A 19,638-nucleotide genomic window follows, 5' to 3' on the forward strand; every position below is an offset into this window, starting at 1 on the left:
TTTGAATTTGTAATTTATTTTCTTGTTGTTACTGTGTGTCTGTACTGATTTTATCAAATGTTTTAAAAGTCAAACTCTCCCCCCCCTTCTCTTTTCCTTCCCCCTTACATTTCATTGTATAGTATATAGAGCAGTATAAACAAATCATTATCCGTATGAAATTTTAGTTTGTACTGACTTCACTAGTGCATTTAATGTAGCCTGTTGTAAAACTAGGCAAATATCTAGATGAATTAACATACCCCCTGGAAGACCTCTGTGTACCCCCATGGTTACATGTATCCCTGATTGAGAACCACACTCTAGTCATTAGGGCACTCATCTGCAAGATGGCAGATCACAGTTCAAATCCCTGTTCCCCCTCAGGCAAAGGTGGGTCTTGGAATGGGGGTCTCCCACGTTCCAGTTGAGTACCCTAAACATTGGGCCAAAAGTTCGGAGGGAGGTGCTCCACAGACACCTAACAGCTGAGAATCCTAGGCAGAGATAGGTGACTCCCCGCTTAGTATACTCGTGTTTGTGACTCCCATTCTCAGGTGTCTATTTCCTTCTATTCATTGTGAAGGAAGCCTGAGTGCCTCACTCAGGCTTTGTGAATGCCAGTGGTTTTCTAGGCACCTAAATGTTAGTCATTGAGATGCTGAGGGCTAGTCTACACTACCCGCCCGGATCGGCGGGTAGAAATCGATCTCTTGGGGATTGATTTATCGCGTCTCATCTAGATGGATAAACTGATCCCCGAATCAACGCACAAACTCCCACCTCGTAAGGAGGAGTAAGCGCCGTCGATGGGGGAGCCGCAGCGGTCAATTTGCCGCCGTCCTCATAGCGGGGTAAGTCGAATAGGATACATCGAATTCAGCTACGCTATTCGCGTAGCTGAATTTGCATATCTTAAATCGATCCCCCCCCCAGTGTAGACCTAGCCTCTGTGTCACAATGCCTAAGTCCCTTTGTGAATCTATCCCTAACTGTCTTGTGTATGATACTGAAAGTTCAGTTGAAGCAGTGCTTGGAATTGGATCGTTGCCAGACTCCCTGGATTGCATTTAGCCAAGGAATAAGGTTTGGTTTGTTTTTCCACTAAAATCAAAGCACTTGGAGACTTTATAGTTAAACACTTAGTCGGGGATCAATTGTCCCATGGTCAAGAAAATGCTGTGTTCTAACAGATCCAGTCAGCTCCCTGTTGCCTTTCTTTTCTTCTTTGGATAAAATGAAACTTAATCACAAAATGAAATAGTTCATGTAGAATGTGCACCTGTCTTTGCTGCCTGCTTAGGCCTTGATTAGCTTCTATCCATCCTATCATGCAAAATTATCTTCTCTAGTTTGGTTTTCTCTTGTCAAGAGTTTCATGTTCTTTAGGAGATATAAAGGACCTTGGTGATTTCTTCATATTCTCTGCTGATCCAAGTGTTTTTCTCCCATATTTGCCATTAGAGGGCAGTGTAGGCATCACTGAATCCACATCCCAAGTACTGCGAGTTCCTTTCCATACTCTTGTTACGTTCCTGTAAAGCACACGTCTATAAATAAGGGATAATGCAGACATCTGGGAAATAAATATGATGAAAGGATTAAATATCTTTTCCCCATATTAATAATAGCACAAAGTTCTAAACTATCTTTGATCTTAATTAGTTTATGGTCTCTACTACAAATTACTTCTAGCAAAGGAGATGGGTAAACTGGTAAAATAAAAATGCCTCTCGTTTCCAAATCTTATGCCAAAACTCAAACCCCAAATAACTGTTGAAATTGGAATTTTTTTCAGCTAACAGTTTTTTTTTTCACATTAATTCTCATTTTCTCATGCTTCTTGAGATGTTTGTTCTAGCTAGCCCTTGTAATAGAACAGAAATATCCAAATAAAGCAAGATAAGCTGTGTACATGGTAGTGCGTTTTGTGAAATTTCCAGCCCCGTTTGGCAGAATCAATACATTCAGATGAGATACATTTGAGATGATGCTGATGCTGCTGATTTGTATTACAATACAGCCTGGCAGCCCCAACTGCAATACAGCCTGGGATTTTTCTATGTTTTATCTTCTAAATTAAGAGGTTTTTTGGTTTTTCAATGTGTATTTTTGAAATAAATCGTTTGTTTTTGTTTTGTTTTTGCAATATTTCTCTTAAAATCTACTCTGTATTGATGACTAAGGTACAATACATTTTAATTTTGCTGTGGATATGAAGTGAAAAATGACATCTGAAAAGACATTAATAAGGCATTGCCAGTCATCTCCATAAGGATTCCCTTAGCATTGACCTCAGGTTGAAGTCTCCCGCCCTTCTCACCAAATATTTAAGTGGTTTTTACCTGCATCTGAGTTCAGCAGCCTGCTTTTAAGTCTTGGTGGAAGGAAGAGTACTGCAGAAAGGAGTGAAGTCAGCATCGCATTAACCATGTAGTTATGGATCTCACTGTGTGATGATCCTTTCTAGAGAAAATGCTAGTGACAGCAAGATTCCAGATCATGTCAGTATCCAGGATCCAAGCTAACTCTTCTCATTTATCAACATTGTTTTTATTGCAGTTTGAAAATGCATCAAAATAAGAAATTATTTAATGGTTTCTGTCTATGGGTCTGTGCTGAAGGCTGATTTGCAACTGCTAGTATGCATTTTGCAAGACATTAGTGGGCTTCAGTGCTAAAATGATATCTGTCCCACCTTCCTGGGATGCATCATGGTGCACTTCATTTTTCATATCCATTAACACATTAATATCCATCAATGGCTGAATGAACGAGGGCCTCGTATACCTACAGGAAGTTCCTTCTTGCTCATTGTTGATGCATGTTGGTATGGCAGCATGGGGGACGCTTATGCTACCATTACTCATGCTCTACCTGCTCTATGGACAAAGAGGATGTCTCTATGCATCCGAAGAAGTGAGGTTTTTACTCACGAAAGCTTATGCCCAAATAAATCTGTTAGTCTTTAAGGTGCCACCAGACTCCTTGTTGTTTTTAAAGAGGATGTCAGGTACTCGGCCTATTAATATGGTACTTTTCAGCACTAAATTCAAAGGAAAAGGGATACCGTTGCTTTTTCTCAAATTTGCAAGTACTGACCTCACGCACACCTTCTTTACCATCTTCTAATGGGAAAACTGCTTCCTGTTGTACAGTTAAGTGGTTCTGAAGTGTTCATACCTCTGTTTTTTTATTATTTAGTATTATTATTTCGCAATGCAATTTACATCATTTTGATTGATCCCAAAATGCAAAGTATTTACTTTTAGCTACAAGATGCAGTACATCTTACAACATCTTTTTCTGACCAGCATGTATTTCAGTTGTTAGCAAATGGCTCCCAAAATATGAATTACTACTTCTTTCCTGACACATACAAGACAGAGTCCAGGATATGTTTGCATTACCAAATGTCATATTGTATTAGAATCTACAATTATTAGATTTTCAGTAATAGGAGCAAACATATTGTAGAGTTATACAATTACACAAATATTGACATATTATTGAAGTGGATAGAGAAAAGACATCAGAAAGAGGGAGCAAGAAGCAACTTTATGGTGCTGAGTCTGAGGTGATAAAGGGCAATCCACGAAGCAGCCAGAAATGTTAGATGGAGAGAAAGATGTCAGAGGTACAGATGCTAATTTGGGAATCATCTACATAAAGACAGTTGAAACTGTCAGAGTGGATGAGGTTGCCAGGACAGAGTACATGATGGAGGAGGTGGAAGAGTGACTTTGAGGGACATCTACCAATACTTGGAGAAAGGCGCGTGGGGGAGCAAATAAGAAATGCTGAAGGAGCAGGCATCAGAGAGGGCCAATGAGCTTCTGAGGTGCAGAAGCCAAGAGAGGAGAGAGACGAGAGTGTGGCCAGCATTGTTGAAGGCAGCAAGTGGACAAAGAGTAAAAATGGAGAAGTAACTCCGATTTAGTTGGGAAGAGGTCTTCGCTAGTAAAGTTTTAGTGAAGCTGGATTAGCAGGCGGGATCAGGCAAAGAAACACCCCTAAATTAATGGAACCATGAAGATGATGTACACCTGCTAAACTGAGTGCGATTGTATTTATTCTTTTTTCTTTTATTTTCTTCACCGTATTTTCATTTTTTAAAGTTTATTTGGGACCAGTACCAAACGCCCATTGAAGCCAATAGAAAGACTTCCATGGACTTTGGATCAGCCCCTCCGTGTGCCATGTCTGAAATTACATTCTGAACTGTTCAGGGTAAAGTCAGTATCTATAACTGTATATTATTGCAAATAATAATGGAAATGATAATTAATTTCCAGAATGGATCATGTCTGAAATAAAAAGGTCGCATATTTTTATACTTCTTTGTTTCTATAAACTTGGGGGCTATTTTCCACATTTTAATTTGTGTGACTGGGCACATCCATCTTGTTCTCTGTTTTATTGTGAAGTCTTCAGAAAGACAGAATTGAGTTCATCAAGAATTTCCTTGGTCTTTAGCCGCAGAGACATAACTTTTTAAAAAATAATGCTTGCCTTATTTCTTGTTCAATTTGGCTGATTCAAATCGGATCACTTCATGTGACCCGGACTGCAGCTATGGTTCCAAAAATCCAACCAGTCTATGGGCAGCACTTTTTTCTTTAATAGCAGACTAATTGGCAGACCAATTAATCTGCTCATCTGTGAAGAGAAAATTTATTGCAATAAGTAGATTCATTTCCAGAAGTCATTCTCTAAGGTAGCATTCCAGTGGCCTTGTTTACTTCATGCCCTGCAACACGATCAACGCCTCAACAGTAGCACAGGTCAATTAGTGGACAAATTAAGCAATTATTAGCCACTAACAAGGGTGACTGGCATCATTACCCTTCCTGTTTACCACCAAACTGTTATTTTAAGACAAGGACCAACAAATAAATTAGGGCATCTGTTATATTGCTGTGCCTGCCTTGAAGTAAATGATATTAAATGGGTTTTGGCTGCTGCCAAATTTTTAACCTTGGCCTAATGAGATACACTGATATATCTCTTGCTGATTATAGAAACTGTAAAATTTAATTTGTGTTGATTTATTAAAACAAGTTCTGTGAGATGGTATTTTTTTTAATAATCCAGCATCAATCTTTTAATTTTAAATATCCTTGGATCATCAAGTTCCTCTAAAAGAAAAGCACTGCACTAATTCTAGTGATTATTTTTGGTTGCTTACAATAATTTTCTGATGGGGTGTGCATGCATAAATATACATTTTCCATTTGTGTTTTCTCTTGTGCTCCTTGGGGCTATTCTTACTTCCGTTTTAGACTTCAGTGTTTTTTGTTCTGTTTTTTTAACTCTTGCCGTATTATTTTTATCACATGACCCACAATAAGGAGATAGAACCTTCCCTAACAGATAATTGCTGAAGCATTTACTCAGCTTCAGGTATCTGTAGTCTCAGAATATGGAAAAGGTAGAGCAAATATCTCAATAGGAGCTTAGTAACTTGGAGGCAGTGTGACCTAGTAGGTAGCCTATCAGACTGGGAGTCAGGAAACCTAGGTTCTACCACAGACCTAAAGTGTGACCTTGCCCAAATCACATCATCTTGGTTTCCCCCTCAGCCTTTGTCTTGTCTATAAAGACTGTAAGCCCTTCACTGCAATCACTGTCTCTTCTTATGTGTTTGTTCAGCGCCTAGCATAATGGGGCCCTGATTCGGTGGGGACACTATTGTAATATGAATAATAAATAAGAAGAATCCCACTTCAGAATTCATTAGGAGGAAGCGGCTTTGTGGTGTGGCATGTGGCAGGCCTTGAATCAAGAAATGTGCTGTCTAACAGCAAAGAAGAAACTGTTTTGGTTGAAACATTTAGGTATGTGTACACTGCAGTTAGATACCCATGGCCAGCCACTGTCAGCTGGCTTGGGCCAAGGGGCCCTTTGGTGGCGGTGTAGATGGTCAGGCTCTGGTTATAGCCCGGGCTCTGGCATCCTCCCATCTCACATGGTTCTACAGCCCAGGCTCCAGCCCAAGCGCAAAAGCCTACATCACAATTAAGCAGCCACTTAGGCTAGGTCTACACTACCCGCCTGAATCGGCGGGTAGAAATCGATCTCTCGGGGATCGAATTATCACGTCTCGTCGGGACGCGACAATCTATCCCTGAATCGATGCTCTTACTCCACCAGCGGAGGTGGGAATAAGCGCCATCGACGGGGAGCCGCGGAGGTCGATTTTGCTGCCGTCCTCACAGCGGGGTAAGTCGGCTCTGATAGGTCAAATTCAACCACGCTATTCGCGTAGCTGAATTTGCGTATATTAAATCGACACCCCCCCCGCCCCCCCGTAGTGAAGACCTGCCCTCAGTCTGAGCCCCACAAGCCCAAGTCAGCTGGCATGGGCCAGCCTCGGGTTTTTAACTGCAGTGTAGACATACCTTATTATCCTTTTCCTGCCAATAAGATCTTGTCATGATTCAGACAAACTATTTGCAGTGCTCTGAATACCTCCCTCTAACTAAGACTTTGGTACAAGAAACCAAGAGTTTCCTGTGTAAATTTAAATAATCAGTGAGATGTTCTTGCCAAGATCTACAAGAGAGACTGCATTAAATAACAGAAACAAAGCAGGGAAAAGTCTGTACCAGCCCTTCAGGGGCAGAGGTTGCCATCAAAGCAGAACTCAGACATATTGGGGCTAGCTGCCAGAACAACTACCAGAATGAAAACAGTAATTGAGGAGAACCCGAGGCATGTGTCTATATAGCCCACTATAGTGTATAGGAATAGGGTAGTAGCCCTTTAAATAATTGTGAGCCTTCTAGTGGTGCTCACAACGTGCTATGTTCTGGAAGCAGCCAAAAACCAGTCATAGCAGCAGAATGTATGTAACTAGGCATGGTGTGTTTATGTATAACTAGTAAACACGGTTATTTGGGACTTGGCTCTGCCCATTGGATTTCTTTATGTTCTTATCATTATGTAAAGAGAAAAAGACGTAACACCCACCAAAAAGCAGATCAACATTCAGTTTTCAGATTTGCGAGAAGGTAGCTGAAGAAACATCTCCTAAACTATATAATTACGTGTGTGCTAATCCAGCTCCAAAAATTCAGAATGAGTCTCTCTCCCATTGGAAAACCTCACAATGGAAAGAGATCCTCTCTCCTTCAAGATCTTCAGAGAAAAAGTCATTAGTTGACCAAAAAATATGGATGTTTAGGGTCAATTATAGACTAGTTATCCTAGAATCTAGAAGCCCTGGTTTCGCCCATGTGCCACAACGCTGTAGAATTCACTAACAGTAGCAGCAGTAGTTTAGATCTGCTGGTGTTTAAAGTACAAAATGGATCTTAGTAAATGGGTTGAATTTGGGGGAGGTTTGGTAGATTTTGGCCTCAACTTTAATGTAGATGTTTACGAGTGCTGTGCTTTACAGTTCAACCAAACTACTGTGCCAAGTGCTTTGACATGGTCTGTGGGATTCAAATAACGTAAGTTAATCATACCAGAAAAATAAGAGATGTCAGAAGTTTTAAAAGTAATTTAGTTAGCCCAGGCCATCACTGCTGAAATATTTCCTGCTGTATATTCCCTGGTGCTCTGCCCTGCCCAGTTTTAAAAGACTCACGTAATGGGGCTGCCAGTACTTCCCTGGGGAGACTACTGCATAGTCTAGTAGCTCTCGCAATCAGTGAATTTTTTCTAATGATCTGCCTTAATTTTTCTCTGCTTAGTTTCATCCTGTTACAAGAGCTCCGTGATTTGCTTTATTCAGGGGAAATTCAGTAAAAGGTCCTTGCATCACACGATAGATCTTATGGGAAATAGAAAATAGTCATGACCTATCTCTGGGTGTCTCAAGATTGCAAAGGAACTCAATTTGCCTTCACATTTGTTTGGTGGCAACTATTTTTTATCAGCGTCAACTAAGTGGAGGAAGAAGAGGCAAATCTAAACACAACGCAGCCCTGCTTCCTCCCCCGCTGCTAGTGCTGCCAATCTCCTTCAGCGCATTGGAGGAATTGCAGGATGCAGGTGGGAAATGTTCCCTACTCCAACGCCCTAGGAGAGAGGAGGTGTATCCAAGTGATCTGAGCACAAGATAGGGAGACAGGAACTTCTGAGTTCTAATGCTGGCTCTTCTACTGACTGAGCTTAGGAAAGATACTTAGGGTCTGATTCTCCTCTCCCTTGTGTTGGTTTTAAACTGGTGTCACTCCATTGACTTCAGTGGAGTTATTCCTGATTTACACTGGTGTAAGCGAGAGGAAAATCCAGCCTATCATCTCACTTCCTCAGTTTCCGTGGGCCTGATACTCAGCTGGTGTAAATCCACTGACTTCGATGGGGCTATGCCAATTTACAATCAGTGAGGATCTGGCTTCTTCATCTGTAAAAGGGGGCTGGAATGAAATACTTATTTACCTCATTGGAGTATAATGATTATTTTGCTAATGTTTGTAAAGCACTTTGAAGATTAAAAGCACTACGTGAGTGCCTGCAAAACATTGGAGGCCAGAGCTCTGTGTTGAACTGAAAGGAATATTAATTTTATTTCAACTTTCAGAATTGCAACTAAAATCCATGTTGACATTGTAATTTTCTAACACAGAGGATTTTAACATTTTTCTCATTTCTCCCAGGTATAATTGACTTCCTCGTGAGCCAACATCCCATAGCCAAAGTATTGCGAGATCACTTGGTCTTCAAGATAGCTCCAATGCTTAATCCAGATGGGGTATATCTAGGAAACTACAGGTAGAGTATGTCCTATTGAAACTGCAGATCATAACTTGGCATTGTTTTGCCACTAACTGTGACACAGTTGAGTTTTCTTTATTTCTCATCACTGGACGTTGTGCAGAAATAAAATATTACATGTGAACTAACAGCTCTCATATGGCCAAACACTATGGTTGGGTCAAAAGTCCTCATACAGGCAAAAGTCTCCCTGAACTCACTTCCCATTGAGCAACTGTATTTAGTGGTAGATTGGCCCTGAGTAAGGCATGCAGGACTATGCCTATGGCTTATTATAGGATATTTGCTCTACAAGTCCCCTTGGATGTCTGAATTAAATTCAGCTAAATCCTCACTAGACCTTAGCCATGTTTTGTAAATGCATTCATTATGCTGTTCATCAGCCTCTATGTAAATGTTTCAGTCAATCACAATTCTCTTCAGCTACCCAGATCATCCATTAAAGTCACAAATTTCTGTCTGTTATTTTACGGTAATAGGTAGTGATACATGGAATGGAATAATCATCCCATCCTATGTTAATTTTGCTTCATTTTAATATTTGAATTAGCACTTTTCCTCCTCCTCTGTTGAAAACATATTCACAAAATCTTTTGTTTTCTCTAAAATTATTTGCTCTTAAATGCATTTATTTACAAAATTGATTTGTTGTGGGAGGTAATAATGAAAAGCAGCTGATTAGCTGATGATTTGTTTGTGGGCAATTACATCCATCACACGTATCTTTGGAAGAGAGGCCCCTCAGAGATTTAATGTACTGTATGCAATTTTGCTTATAATGCAGGACTAAATAACACACACTGCAGCCATAGTACCTTGGGCTGTGATCTAATTAGGTATTTAATTGTTAGGCAGGATAGGGCCTCATTAGTTCATGGATGGGAGACCTCTGAGGAAGAATCAGCGTATTGCAGAAAATGGTGCTGATGAGTTAGTTCATTATTTTCCACTGTTCGTCTCGGCTGTCCTCCTTCAGTTGTCTGCTACCTTCTTAACTCTGACTGCAGGGAACGACATAGGCAAATTTCACGTGGGTGAAGTAAAGGTTAGGTTTGTTGAGAGTTTTTGGGTGGGCATGGGCTCTTCAGATCCACACTGACATTCCATGGATTCCCTGCTGCTTTGGAGTTGGTTAGAAGAGACAGAGAGGAACAGAGGTGGGATTATGGGGCTATTTCTTTTATAATGACACTTTGAAATGTTGGCTGTGCCTTCAGTGTACATGCTAATGGTCATACCTCTTAATGGTCCTATGGTCTTGAACTAGTTCCAGGAGCCATGTTATGCTACTCCTAGGATCTGCAAAGGCAAAACATTTAGAGAACTCCAGTGACTACTAAGTAATCTTCCTTTCCCCACATAAATCTACCTGCCCTGTAGATTTTCCTGCAGGATTATTATTTATACACTGCTATTGAGGTGCATGATGCTTCACAGACATACGTCTGGCCCATAATTTGTAGGGTCCTTTGGGATGCCAGGTATTATGAAAGGACATTATAGTTCCATTCATAATTGCTGAGCTGATAGCACATTATCATTTTAGCCTTTCATATTATGCAGAATTTTCAGCTCTCCTGGACTAAAAGGACTGTTAATGAGGTAGCTGGAAAAGCATCTGATCTGTTTGCAATTTTTTACTTTATTTGCAAAAGGCCTAATGTAGCTAATAACTTAAAAATGAGTATAATAAGCAGAATGTTACCTATTATGTTGAGAAGAATACAAAATGCCTGGTAATATGCATGATTTGTAGTTAGCTAGCGCTGAGCTAGTAATTTACAACAATTTATTTCCTGCTCTTGGAAAATCCACAGGCAGATCACGATTTATTTGCTTGAATTTATTGGCTGAATTAAAAAAAAACACAAAAAACCCCCAACAACCCTCCATGGATTGATCGCTAATATTTGAAATTTCAACTCTGATGCTTACCAGTCATTGGTGAGATAAGTCCATCTTGTACTTTTCTCTTCCCTGATTGGATTAGCACACAAACAGTTCCAGGGAGCAGCTGTGCATATGTGACTGTAGGATTCAGAGATCTGTTGGCTGCATAAGTTCCACACTGCGGATGCAGGCAGAGTCTTTAGTGTCATGCTGAGCAGTTCTCAGTCATTTGGATTTTCTTCGCATTATCTCCCTCTTTCTCAAAGTAGTGGCTGGTGACTTCCTCTGGCTCATTGAGAGTTCACATTTGTCGCTATGCAAGCTAGGATAATGAAAAGGTGAATTAAACTTCATACTTCAGGTTGTAAATTGATCTCCTGCCTCTGTCAGGGAGTTTTCCCCCCAATACACAGCACTGCATAATTGGCAAGACACATTATGGGAGTGTCTTTGATATCCTCTGAAACATGCAACACAGTGGTCACTATTAAAAGTCGGGTTATGTAAATTAATATTAGTAATTAATTAATTAACAGTTACTGGGTGGTGGTGAAGTCTCCTAGTTATCCTATGATTAGAATAGGAAATAACTAGAGCTGGTCAGGAATTTTTTCACTACATGTTTCTTTGTTGAAAAATGCTGATTTGTCAAAACCAAAACATCTGCAAAATTTTGTCAGGAGGATTTTTCAGCTCAAAACATATATGAGAGAGAGAGAGGCAGCAACCATAGAATAGCCAGTTGCCCAGTGATTAGTGCTCTCACCTGGGATATGGGAGATCCAGGTTAAACTCCCTTCTCTGCCTGGTTGAGAGAGAATCAAGCAGAGTGTGGACATGAACCTGGATCTCCCATATCCCAGGTGAGAGCACTAATCATTAGCCTCTAAAATTAGTTTCTCTCTGTTCTGATGTAGATGATAACAAACTCTAAAACCTCAAATATTTTTGCAAAACAAGTTGCTTGTTTTCCAACCAGCACTAGAAATAACTGCATATTGATGTAAGACAGGCTGGTAACAGCTGGCTGACTTTTTCATGGTAACCACTATCTGGAAGCAGGATATTGGACCAGCTGGACCTATGATCTGTTCCAGGATAACAGCTACTTTGTTCCAAGCGCTCACTCTCTGAGGTTAGTGCTGTGAGCCAACATAGCAACGGTAATGCCAAAATTGTCTATTGTCTGCAAACTACTGCTAGTACTCCAGGGAATGGAGCAAATGGGTTGTGACTCTGTGGGGACTTTCCATTGGTGAAATGTTCATAACCAGCAGCAAGTGAGTTTAATATCAGAGCTATAAAACATTTGCGCTCGGGGCACAGAAACGTGCTCTGGGACGGTTGTTTATATGCACTGTACATTCAGGTTTTTTTTTTTTTTTGGAACAAATGTTTGTGGACATGAACTTCAAAGGCATATGTTGTGGAAATTGGGTGTTAAGTGAAACCTAGGCAAGTATTCATGATGGAAGTATGTGTGGTTTACCAAGCAGGGGACAAAAAAGATATCATGTCACCAATCTGACTAACCAGGCTGGTAAGCAACACAGCCCAAAGTTTGAATATTTGAGATCTAACCATAGAGTAAAAGCCAAGATATTTGTTGAATAGATCTGAAAAAAAAATCTTGATCTGCTTGTAACATTACTCCATAAACCTTTAATAGAAAATCCATTAACAAGTATAGATATTCTTATAGGTATTGTACATGAATATATATCTGGAGATGGTGAAACCACCTCTGCTCACCTTATTTGCAGTGAAGATTCTGACCAATTCATAAGGAATCAGAAGTGTTGCCTTTTCTTATAACACTTTCCTCATCAGGCATTACCCAGAGCTTTCTCCCTCTCCCCCATATAGGAAGGGCTGAGAAATGAAAATTCTGCTGTTGTCAGTGGGCTACAAGAAACGCATCAGATTCAAAATGCCAAGCAGAGTTGCTTAGATACGCATGTTGTGGGATTAGTGAGGAGTAGAGATGAGGGAAAGTTGAGTTCCTAAAGTGCATAGTTCACCCACCCTTAATATGAATCAAGGTTCTGAATAGATAATTTGGATGGCTTACAATTTGGGTACTCGCTATTGTTTGCCAGGGTGCTAACATCACAAACCTTTGCCATGAAAATGCACTTGGGAGGATGAAACTGCCATGTTCAAGTGTTTCTTCCTTCAATCTTTCAGTGAAAAACACATGCCCTATCTTGTTCTTTCACCTCTACTGTATGAACTAATAACAAGAATTCACAGCTCATTGCATCTTCAGGGTATGAAGATCCTGCCACAGAACGGGGAGATGGACTAGATTGTTTTCTAGAAGCTTTTTAAAACCAGGATCACCTTTATGTGTAACCCTTTTTATAATTACAGGGGAGGTGGAAACTGTTAAAAAAAGTTTCTATATTAATTACACAATAAAGCCATACATTGAGGTATTTAAAATGACAGCTCCTTAAAGTGGTGTCTTTTTCTATTCAAGGTGGTGACCTGTCTTCTGATCCCACCTGGATTGAAAGAACCTTTCGGGCACATTTCTGTGCAGGACAAACATGGCAGAAATTTGATGTATGAAAAAACCCTTTCTGTGGGATCTTCTACAATGACACTAACCTTTTCTTCCTTGTGGGATTAAACTGTGGGACAATTCTGTAAAACTAAGGAAAAACAGAATGATTAGTCTTATTTGGGGGAGATACACTTCTGCATCTCATTCCTGCCAACAAGATGAAACCCTGATTGAAGACAGATACGTTTCCCCTTGTAATGCCCAACCAGACTCTGTTCCCTGGCTCTAAATCTTCAGTAACATCTAGGCCAGGGAAGATATTTTTCCTTAACTACTTCTCTCCATTTTTCTGTGGTTTAGCATCATCATTCATTTAATATATGACACGTCCCAGGGACATAGACAGGCCAAGGAAATACAACAGCATGTTCTCAATTTGAAAGTCATGCATCCTGGGGGTTGGCCTGAACTTTCCATATCAAGAACTTGTTCTAAAAGTCAGCATTGTGCAGTTGAATAGTGCAATGTGTTTCTGCGGGTGAAACGACTGTACCGCTTCATCTTCGCCTTATATTAGTTCCAATCTATCAACCTCGCCTTCCTGAAATGAGACCCCAGGGTGGCAAGAAAGGGAATATGTTTCTTAGTCTGGGCAGGTCTTCAGTGAGGCATCCTAGAGATGCAATGTCAAGACAGGAGAAGAGATGCCTTTTGTGGTCCATGAGTGTACTCTCTGTTCCATGGCATTTATTGTTGCCTTCATTTGATTTGACAGTGACACAAATAAGAAAAGTAAAGTCTATGTGTTAATTATAACATGCAGAGCCGTCACGTCTCAGACCTGGATTGCATTTATGGCTTGATTTTTGAGACCTGCACTCGTATGAAAGAGTGGAGGGGAGAGGGCACCCAGATCTTCTCAAATCCCCTTTTCTCTCTCCGCCCCCACTCCCTTGGCCTCTTTTAGGTAGCAGGCACAATTCTTTGAAGTCATCACAGCCTCTTCTTGCTAGTGCAACAGAGTCACTAGATGAAAGGTGGTCCCGCCCCCTTCAGATTGGCCAACAGAACTGGTTCATTGAGAGGTGGGTGGCAGAGTCCCCATTGAAGGGGTCCTGCAGCATGGTCTCTCTAGCATGGAGCAGGGCTTAAAATACAGTTTAGCCCTTAAGCTTTTTAAACGGCTGTTTCTTGCCACAATGCTTAGGACTATGTTCTTGGTAGCAGCTTGCCCTTTGGCACTGGAATGTCTGACAGCCCATCCCTAAGGCAGGTCTGGGGTCTGGGCCGGCCAGATTCTGTGTTACTGAGGAGTGTGGGGAAGGACCCCACTGTGGTGCGCTTGGACTTGGTCACATGTTGAATTTATTCTTCAGCCATTCTCCAAACCCCTGGCCACATATGGCATTGTGATCTAAAACAGGCCTCTAAAGAACACACCAGAAAGGGCAGAGAGCTGCACACTTTTCACTTCCATAGCACCGTCCACAGGAGAACCTGGAAATGCCTTGCACGTCTTTAGTGAATCAAGCTCTGTCCCAGCAGTTCTCTGAGGTCAGTAAGGCCTGAGGGCCAGACGGTGTGGTTTGCACACTGCCCTGAGGATAGTGTTGACAGCTCCACACTATTTTCAGGGCAGTGGGCAAACCACACAGGAGGCGCATCAGAAGGGATTGTATCAGAGGCACAAATCATCCCCTGCCAGTTCATTGGGCCCACTCTATGGGCCAGTGTGTGAGAAGAGAAGGGACGGGACCCCAGCTTCTCCACTTCCTTGCCTGTCCCTACACATGTAGTTGTGGAGCCTCCTTGTGGGCTCCCCTAACATGCCTTCAGTAAGGGTATGTCTACACAGCATCTGGGTGGTGTTATTACCAGTATAGGCAGATATACACATGCTAGCTTTGCTCAAACTAGTGCCTAAGAATAATGGTTACAGTGGCTTGGCCTAGCCGCCCAAGCATAATCCCACCTGACCCCAAGGTGCATACTCGTGTGGCTAGCCCAAACAATTTCCTGAACCATGATGGCCACACTGGTGTTTTTAGAAGCTAGCGGAGTTAGCGCTTGTATGTCTACCTGAGCTGGGAATTACACCTCCCAGCTGGGAATTACACCTCCCAGCTAATTTTTAAACATAAAGGACAATCACTATCTAGCTCTGAATCGTATAGTTCCCAAAGCCATGAAGTGAGCCTGTGGCTTCGTCGGGAATAGAACTCGGCTTATGTGACTCCCAGTTTTGTCATCTGACTCTAAGGCTTTTCTTAATTTTCTCCCCGATACAGGAGGCTTGGACCATATTTGCAGTTAAAAGTGCACAGGCTCATGTCTTTCACACTCAGCACCGCTGAACAGATACTCAGTGAATCAGACAAAGAGCTTGTTCTCAAGCTGGTCTCATTTCTACTGACCCATGCAGGGGTATTGTCCCTGTGAAGAACATCTTCCAATAGAGCCATACTAGTGTCAGTGATCCATCCTAAACCCTGACATTACAAAGAACACCATGTTTGCTGCTGTCGTAGTCCCATCCTCCTCTAGTGCTGAATACACTGGGAAAACTCCAAAACAAGTCATAGGAAGATGACAAGAAGTCAAAAACTTGCTGCTGTTTTTTTTCAATAGAGAAGGCACTACCCTTAGGTGAGGGATATGCAAGAGAGAAAGTGTGTCAGGGGAAAAAAAACTTCAGTGGAGGTGAGAAACTTTCAGTTCTTTTCCCCCTTCCTTTAATCCCCTCTCTCTGGGCTCCGGGGGGAGGATTTTCTCGTCCTTTGCACAGTGGCAATGAATACTGATAAGATAACACAATGCTTCGGGAAGCTCCAAGCAGTCATTTCCTACATAATTTCTTAGGATACTGAGCACCCTGTTTAAAATGTACCCAGTTAGCCACTGGTGTTTTGGAAAAGGTTTTGGATAGCCAAGTGGGTCAGGGATTCGTTAACGCCCCCACCCAGAAAAGGCACGTTTAGAATGCCTTCGTTGTAATTTAATGATTGCTGTGTGGGAGTAGAGTAGATGATCAAATCATTTTTTTTTTCCAGGCCTTTTCAGTGGGTTCTAAAAATAGTTGAGGTTTAATTTCCACTTTCACAGGAAAAAATTGAGGAGACTGCTGATGCTAACAATGTAAAAGGGGAGGGTGAGCTTTGATCTGCAAAATATTCTGGTAGAAACCAAGATCAGGCCCATTAATCTTGCCAAATATAATTGTTTCGGGGAAGAAGGGTTTAGGAAAGCTTTAGAAGGACCAAGCCATTTAATTTAATTAATTACCATTAATTTATAATAATAATTTATAAACACTTCTAAACTCCTGTAAAATTACAATGCTTTTTTTAGACATTAAACATAGCACAAAACAAACAAACAAAATGGGGCCTATTTTCCCTTGAAAGATCCACCTGTTTATATGTCAATATGGGGGTTTATTGTTAAACTAGAAAACAGAGCTGCAAAATTTGGATCTGGACTCAGATCTAGGGTCATCTCTAATATGTCTATACAGCAGTCAAAGGATGTAATTACAGCTTGTGTAGACATACCTGAGATAACTGTAATCTAGCTAGCTTGGGTCCTGGACCAGCAAAGCTGTGGTAGCATGCATTTCAGTGCTGGCTGTACAAGCCTATGTGGGACCTTGGGCACGGTAAAGCTCTGGGACCCAGCTAGCTAGATTAAAGCTAGCTTGGGTATGTCTAGCCAAGCTGTAATCACACCCTGTGATTACAGTATCAATATTCCCTAATTTGAACAAGGGCAACCCCTTCCAATTGCTTGCAAGGATAGTAGTTAAATACACCTGGTGATGCAGGTGGAGTGGGGAGCCTGAGGGAGCAGACATTGTAACTTAGGACAATTCCATCTTTGGGGGTTTTTACTTGATGGAATCTTTTTTGGTATTCTATTTATCTGAAAACCCATAAGTAAAAGTTACTGTGGACTGTATATGTCAAGTGGATTCTAACGGTCAGTTGTCTTGCTGTGAGATATGGCTACCTATACATGTAATGTCATTTGCGTAATATCCCTGATTATTTTTCCCCTAGCTTGCTAGGGGAAGAAAGGATTTTTTTGTTTCATTTCATCCATGCATATGTAATTCACAGGTTGAACTGAATTGAAAAACAGGGTATCCATCTTAGAATGACAAGATGAAGCTTTCAATAGAGTTTATTTTTCCTAATTAGGTGTTTGTCTTTGTGTATTCTATATAACAGCATATAAGTAAACAATCATAGACCTTTGAATAAATTTATTGGTTTTATTTATGTTTCTGGGCATAAAAAATCTATAATTACCAGGTACAGCCACAGTATAACTGGTATTTAATGACAATTACTTTTTGTTACCATAGAAATGAGTCCAAAGTAGTTACCTATAATTTCTCATTCCCAAACCTCACACATGTTGTATTGCAGTATTACCATAGTAATTGCCTATTAGTCATCATAAAATAAGCAGTTACCCAAAAGATATCAGGATACTGTGAAATTTCTCATCTTCTGCAAAACTTACAGCACATGCTGCTCCTTGTTTTCCTTTAGCTGGATTTTTCCACAAACAAAAGAATGTTGGTGGTACGGAAACCAGAGTGAGTTCGTTTGGATCTCTCAAAACGCACAGAATCACAGAAATCATACATGGAAAACTAAAGAGATCCATCCCCCTGAAAATGCATGATTGTTCCCTACCATAGATTTTATAGGGTTTTGTCCAAATGTGTTATAAAAGACTCAAGCCACATCCCTTGAGAGTCTATTCCACACCTTCATGTGGTAGTCAATTATTTTTTGCCCAAGTCCAAATTTCTTGGTCAAGGTATAGTCAAGGTCCAGACTCCAGAGAAATTAATGAAACAAATAACAATAATGATGATAAAAAGATTTCAACGTCTGTTAAAAAGCATCTGGCAGTTCCGACTTGGCCTGCGGTCTGCCTATTGACTACTCTTGCCTTAACGTGTGTCACTGTCCATGAATTTTTTTTGTCTCTGGTACTTGACATAAATTTCTTTTGTCTGATCTCTTTGGTCCCAGTTATAGCTTGGTTTATATGTTGTAATTTCTGAGAGACAGTGTGGCCCAATGGATAGGACAGTGGGCTGGGACTTGGAAGACGTAGGCACTATTCCCAGCTTAGTCTATGATTCTGTGACAGGGCAGTGAAAATCAGGGTTAGAAGGGACCTCAGGAGGTCATTTCATCCAACCCCCTACTCAAAGCAGGACCAATCCCCAACTAAATCCCCAAATCCTTAAATGGCCCCCTCAAGGATTGAACTCACAACCCTTTGGTTTAGAAGGCCAATGCTCAAACCACTGAGCTATCCCTCCCCCTCCTCCATCATGGGACTGTGGGCAAGTCATTTACTCGATCTATACGCCGTGCTTAGCACACTGGGGCCCCGTCTCAGCTCAGACGTCTAGGCACTTCTGGATTGCAAATGGTCAATAGTAACTATGCCCAGGGCTGATGATGGGGGTAGACCATGTAGGTGGCTATCTTGCTGGCTCATTTTTAACAGCAGCTCCGACACAGCCACTCTATCCCACTTTAGCCAGGGCAAGTCCCCAGAAGATCTGCCTCTTTAAGGGCGTCCACACACCAGCTGGACGTAGCTGGGGCTTGGGCCGGGAGCTGCTTCATGAATGGAAGGGGAAAAGCAAGCAGCTAGAAAACTGCCATACTGGGGCAGCGGGAGATTCACCTACTTGGGCATAGCCAGTTCTATACCACTCACTCCCAGTACACACCACCCAACACAGGTTTGGAGGGGGCATGGCTGGACCCACCTTTGCCCACCCAATTCAGATCCAACACCGAACACAATTTAGGAATGTTACATGTTTTGATCCTGGCTGCCTGTGAATTTTAGAACTCATGCAATATACAGGACTGACAGCCCTGGAGAACAAAGTCCATGATGGATCCATGTTCACAGACCCAGTACATTATGGGCAGCGGCAATAGAGAGAGCGTTGGTAGAGATGAAAGGGGGTGTTTTGTTTGCCCCCTATTCCTGTACGTGGCTGGTAGAATAGCCATTCCCTCCTTGCTTGGATTTCCCCCCCCCCCCCAGTGCTGATTTTATTGCTCGTTAACTGTTGTGATCTTAAGACAGTTTCGGTGGTTGCGGTTTTGCTCACCATTACTTAAAAAAAAAAGTCCTTGTAAAATGGTTGTTATCCTTTATCTTAAAACAAATAGCAGCTTGCGAAAGGGTTCCCATCTACTGCCATTGAAAATGCTCTTTATATTGATGTGGTAACTGCTCATTTAAACCATATTACAGTTCCTGAGTATTTTTCAGTTGCTATTGATGTGACAAATTCTCCTGCACAGAGGACTGCACTAATCAATAGAGTCAGCATATGTGCTTTAATAACAAAACCGCATGCCTCGGGGTCTCCGTTGAATCTGAATCTTTTAGGAGCATTAAATAAAGCTATATTTATTTTGCTTTTGGTGCAAAAATGCCTAATTTAATCCGAGTCGTTGCAAAGGCTGGAAAATAGCGTTATGGTA

General features: G+C 41.3%; 1 protein-coding gene across 1 annotated transcript in view; it reads left to right on the forward strand.

The window, feature by feature from the left end:
* The window catches only part of AGBL4 (AGBL carboxypeptidase 4), a 1,388,984-nt gene that overhangs the window by 1,118,194 nt on the left and 251,152 nt on the right, over positions 1-19,638 (forward strand). The window contains exon 8 of the mRNA XM_054036605.1: positions 8,589-8,703. Coding sequence (XP_053892580.1) covers positions 8,589-8,703 — 115 coding nt within the window. The remainder of the gene's footprint in view (positions 1-8,588; positions 8,704-19,638) is intronic.

The sequence above is a fragment of the Malaclemys terrapin genome, chromosome 8, assembly GCF_027887155.1.
Source record: "Malaclemys terrapin pileata isolate rMalTer1 chromosome 8, rMalTer1.hap1, whole genome shotgun sequence".
NCBI classification, from domain to species: Eukaryota; Metazoa; Chordata; order Testudines; family Emydidae; genus Malaclemys; species Malaclemys terrapin.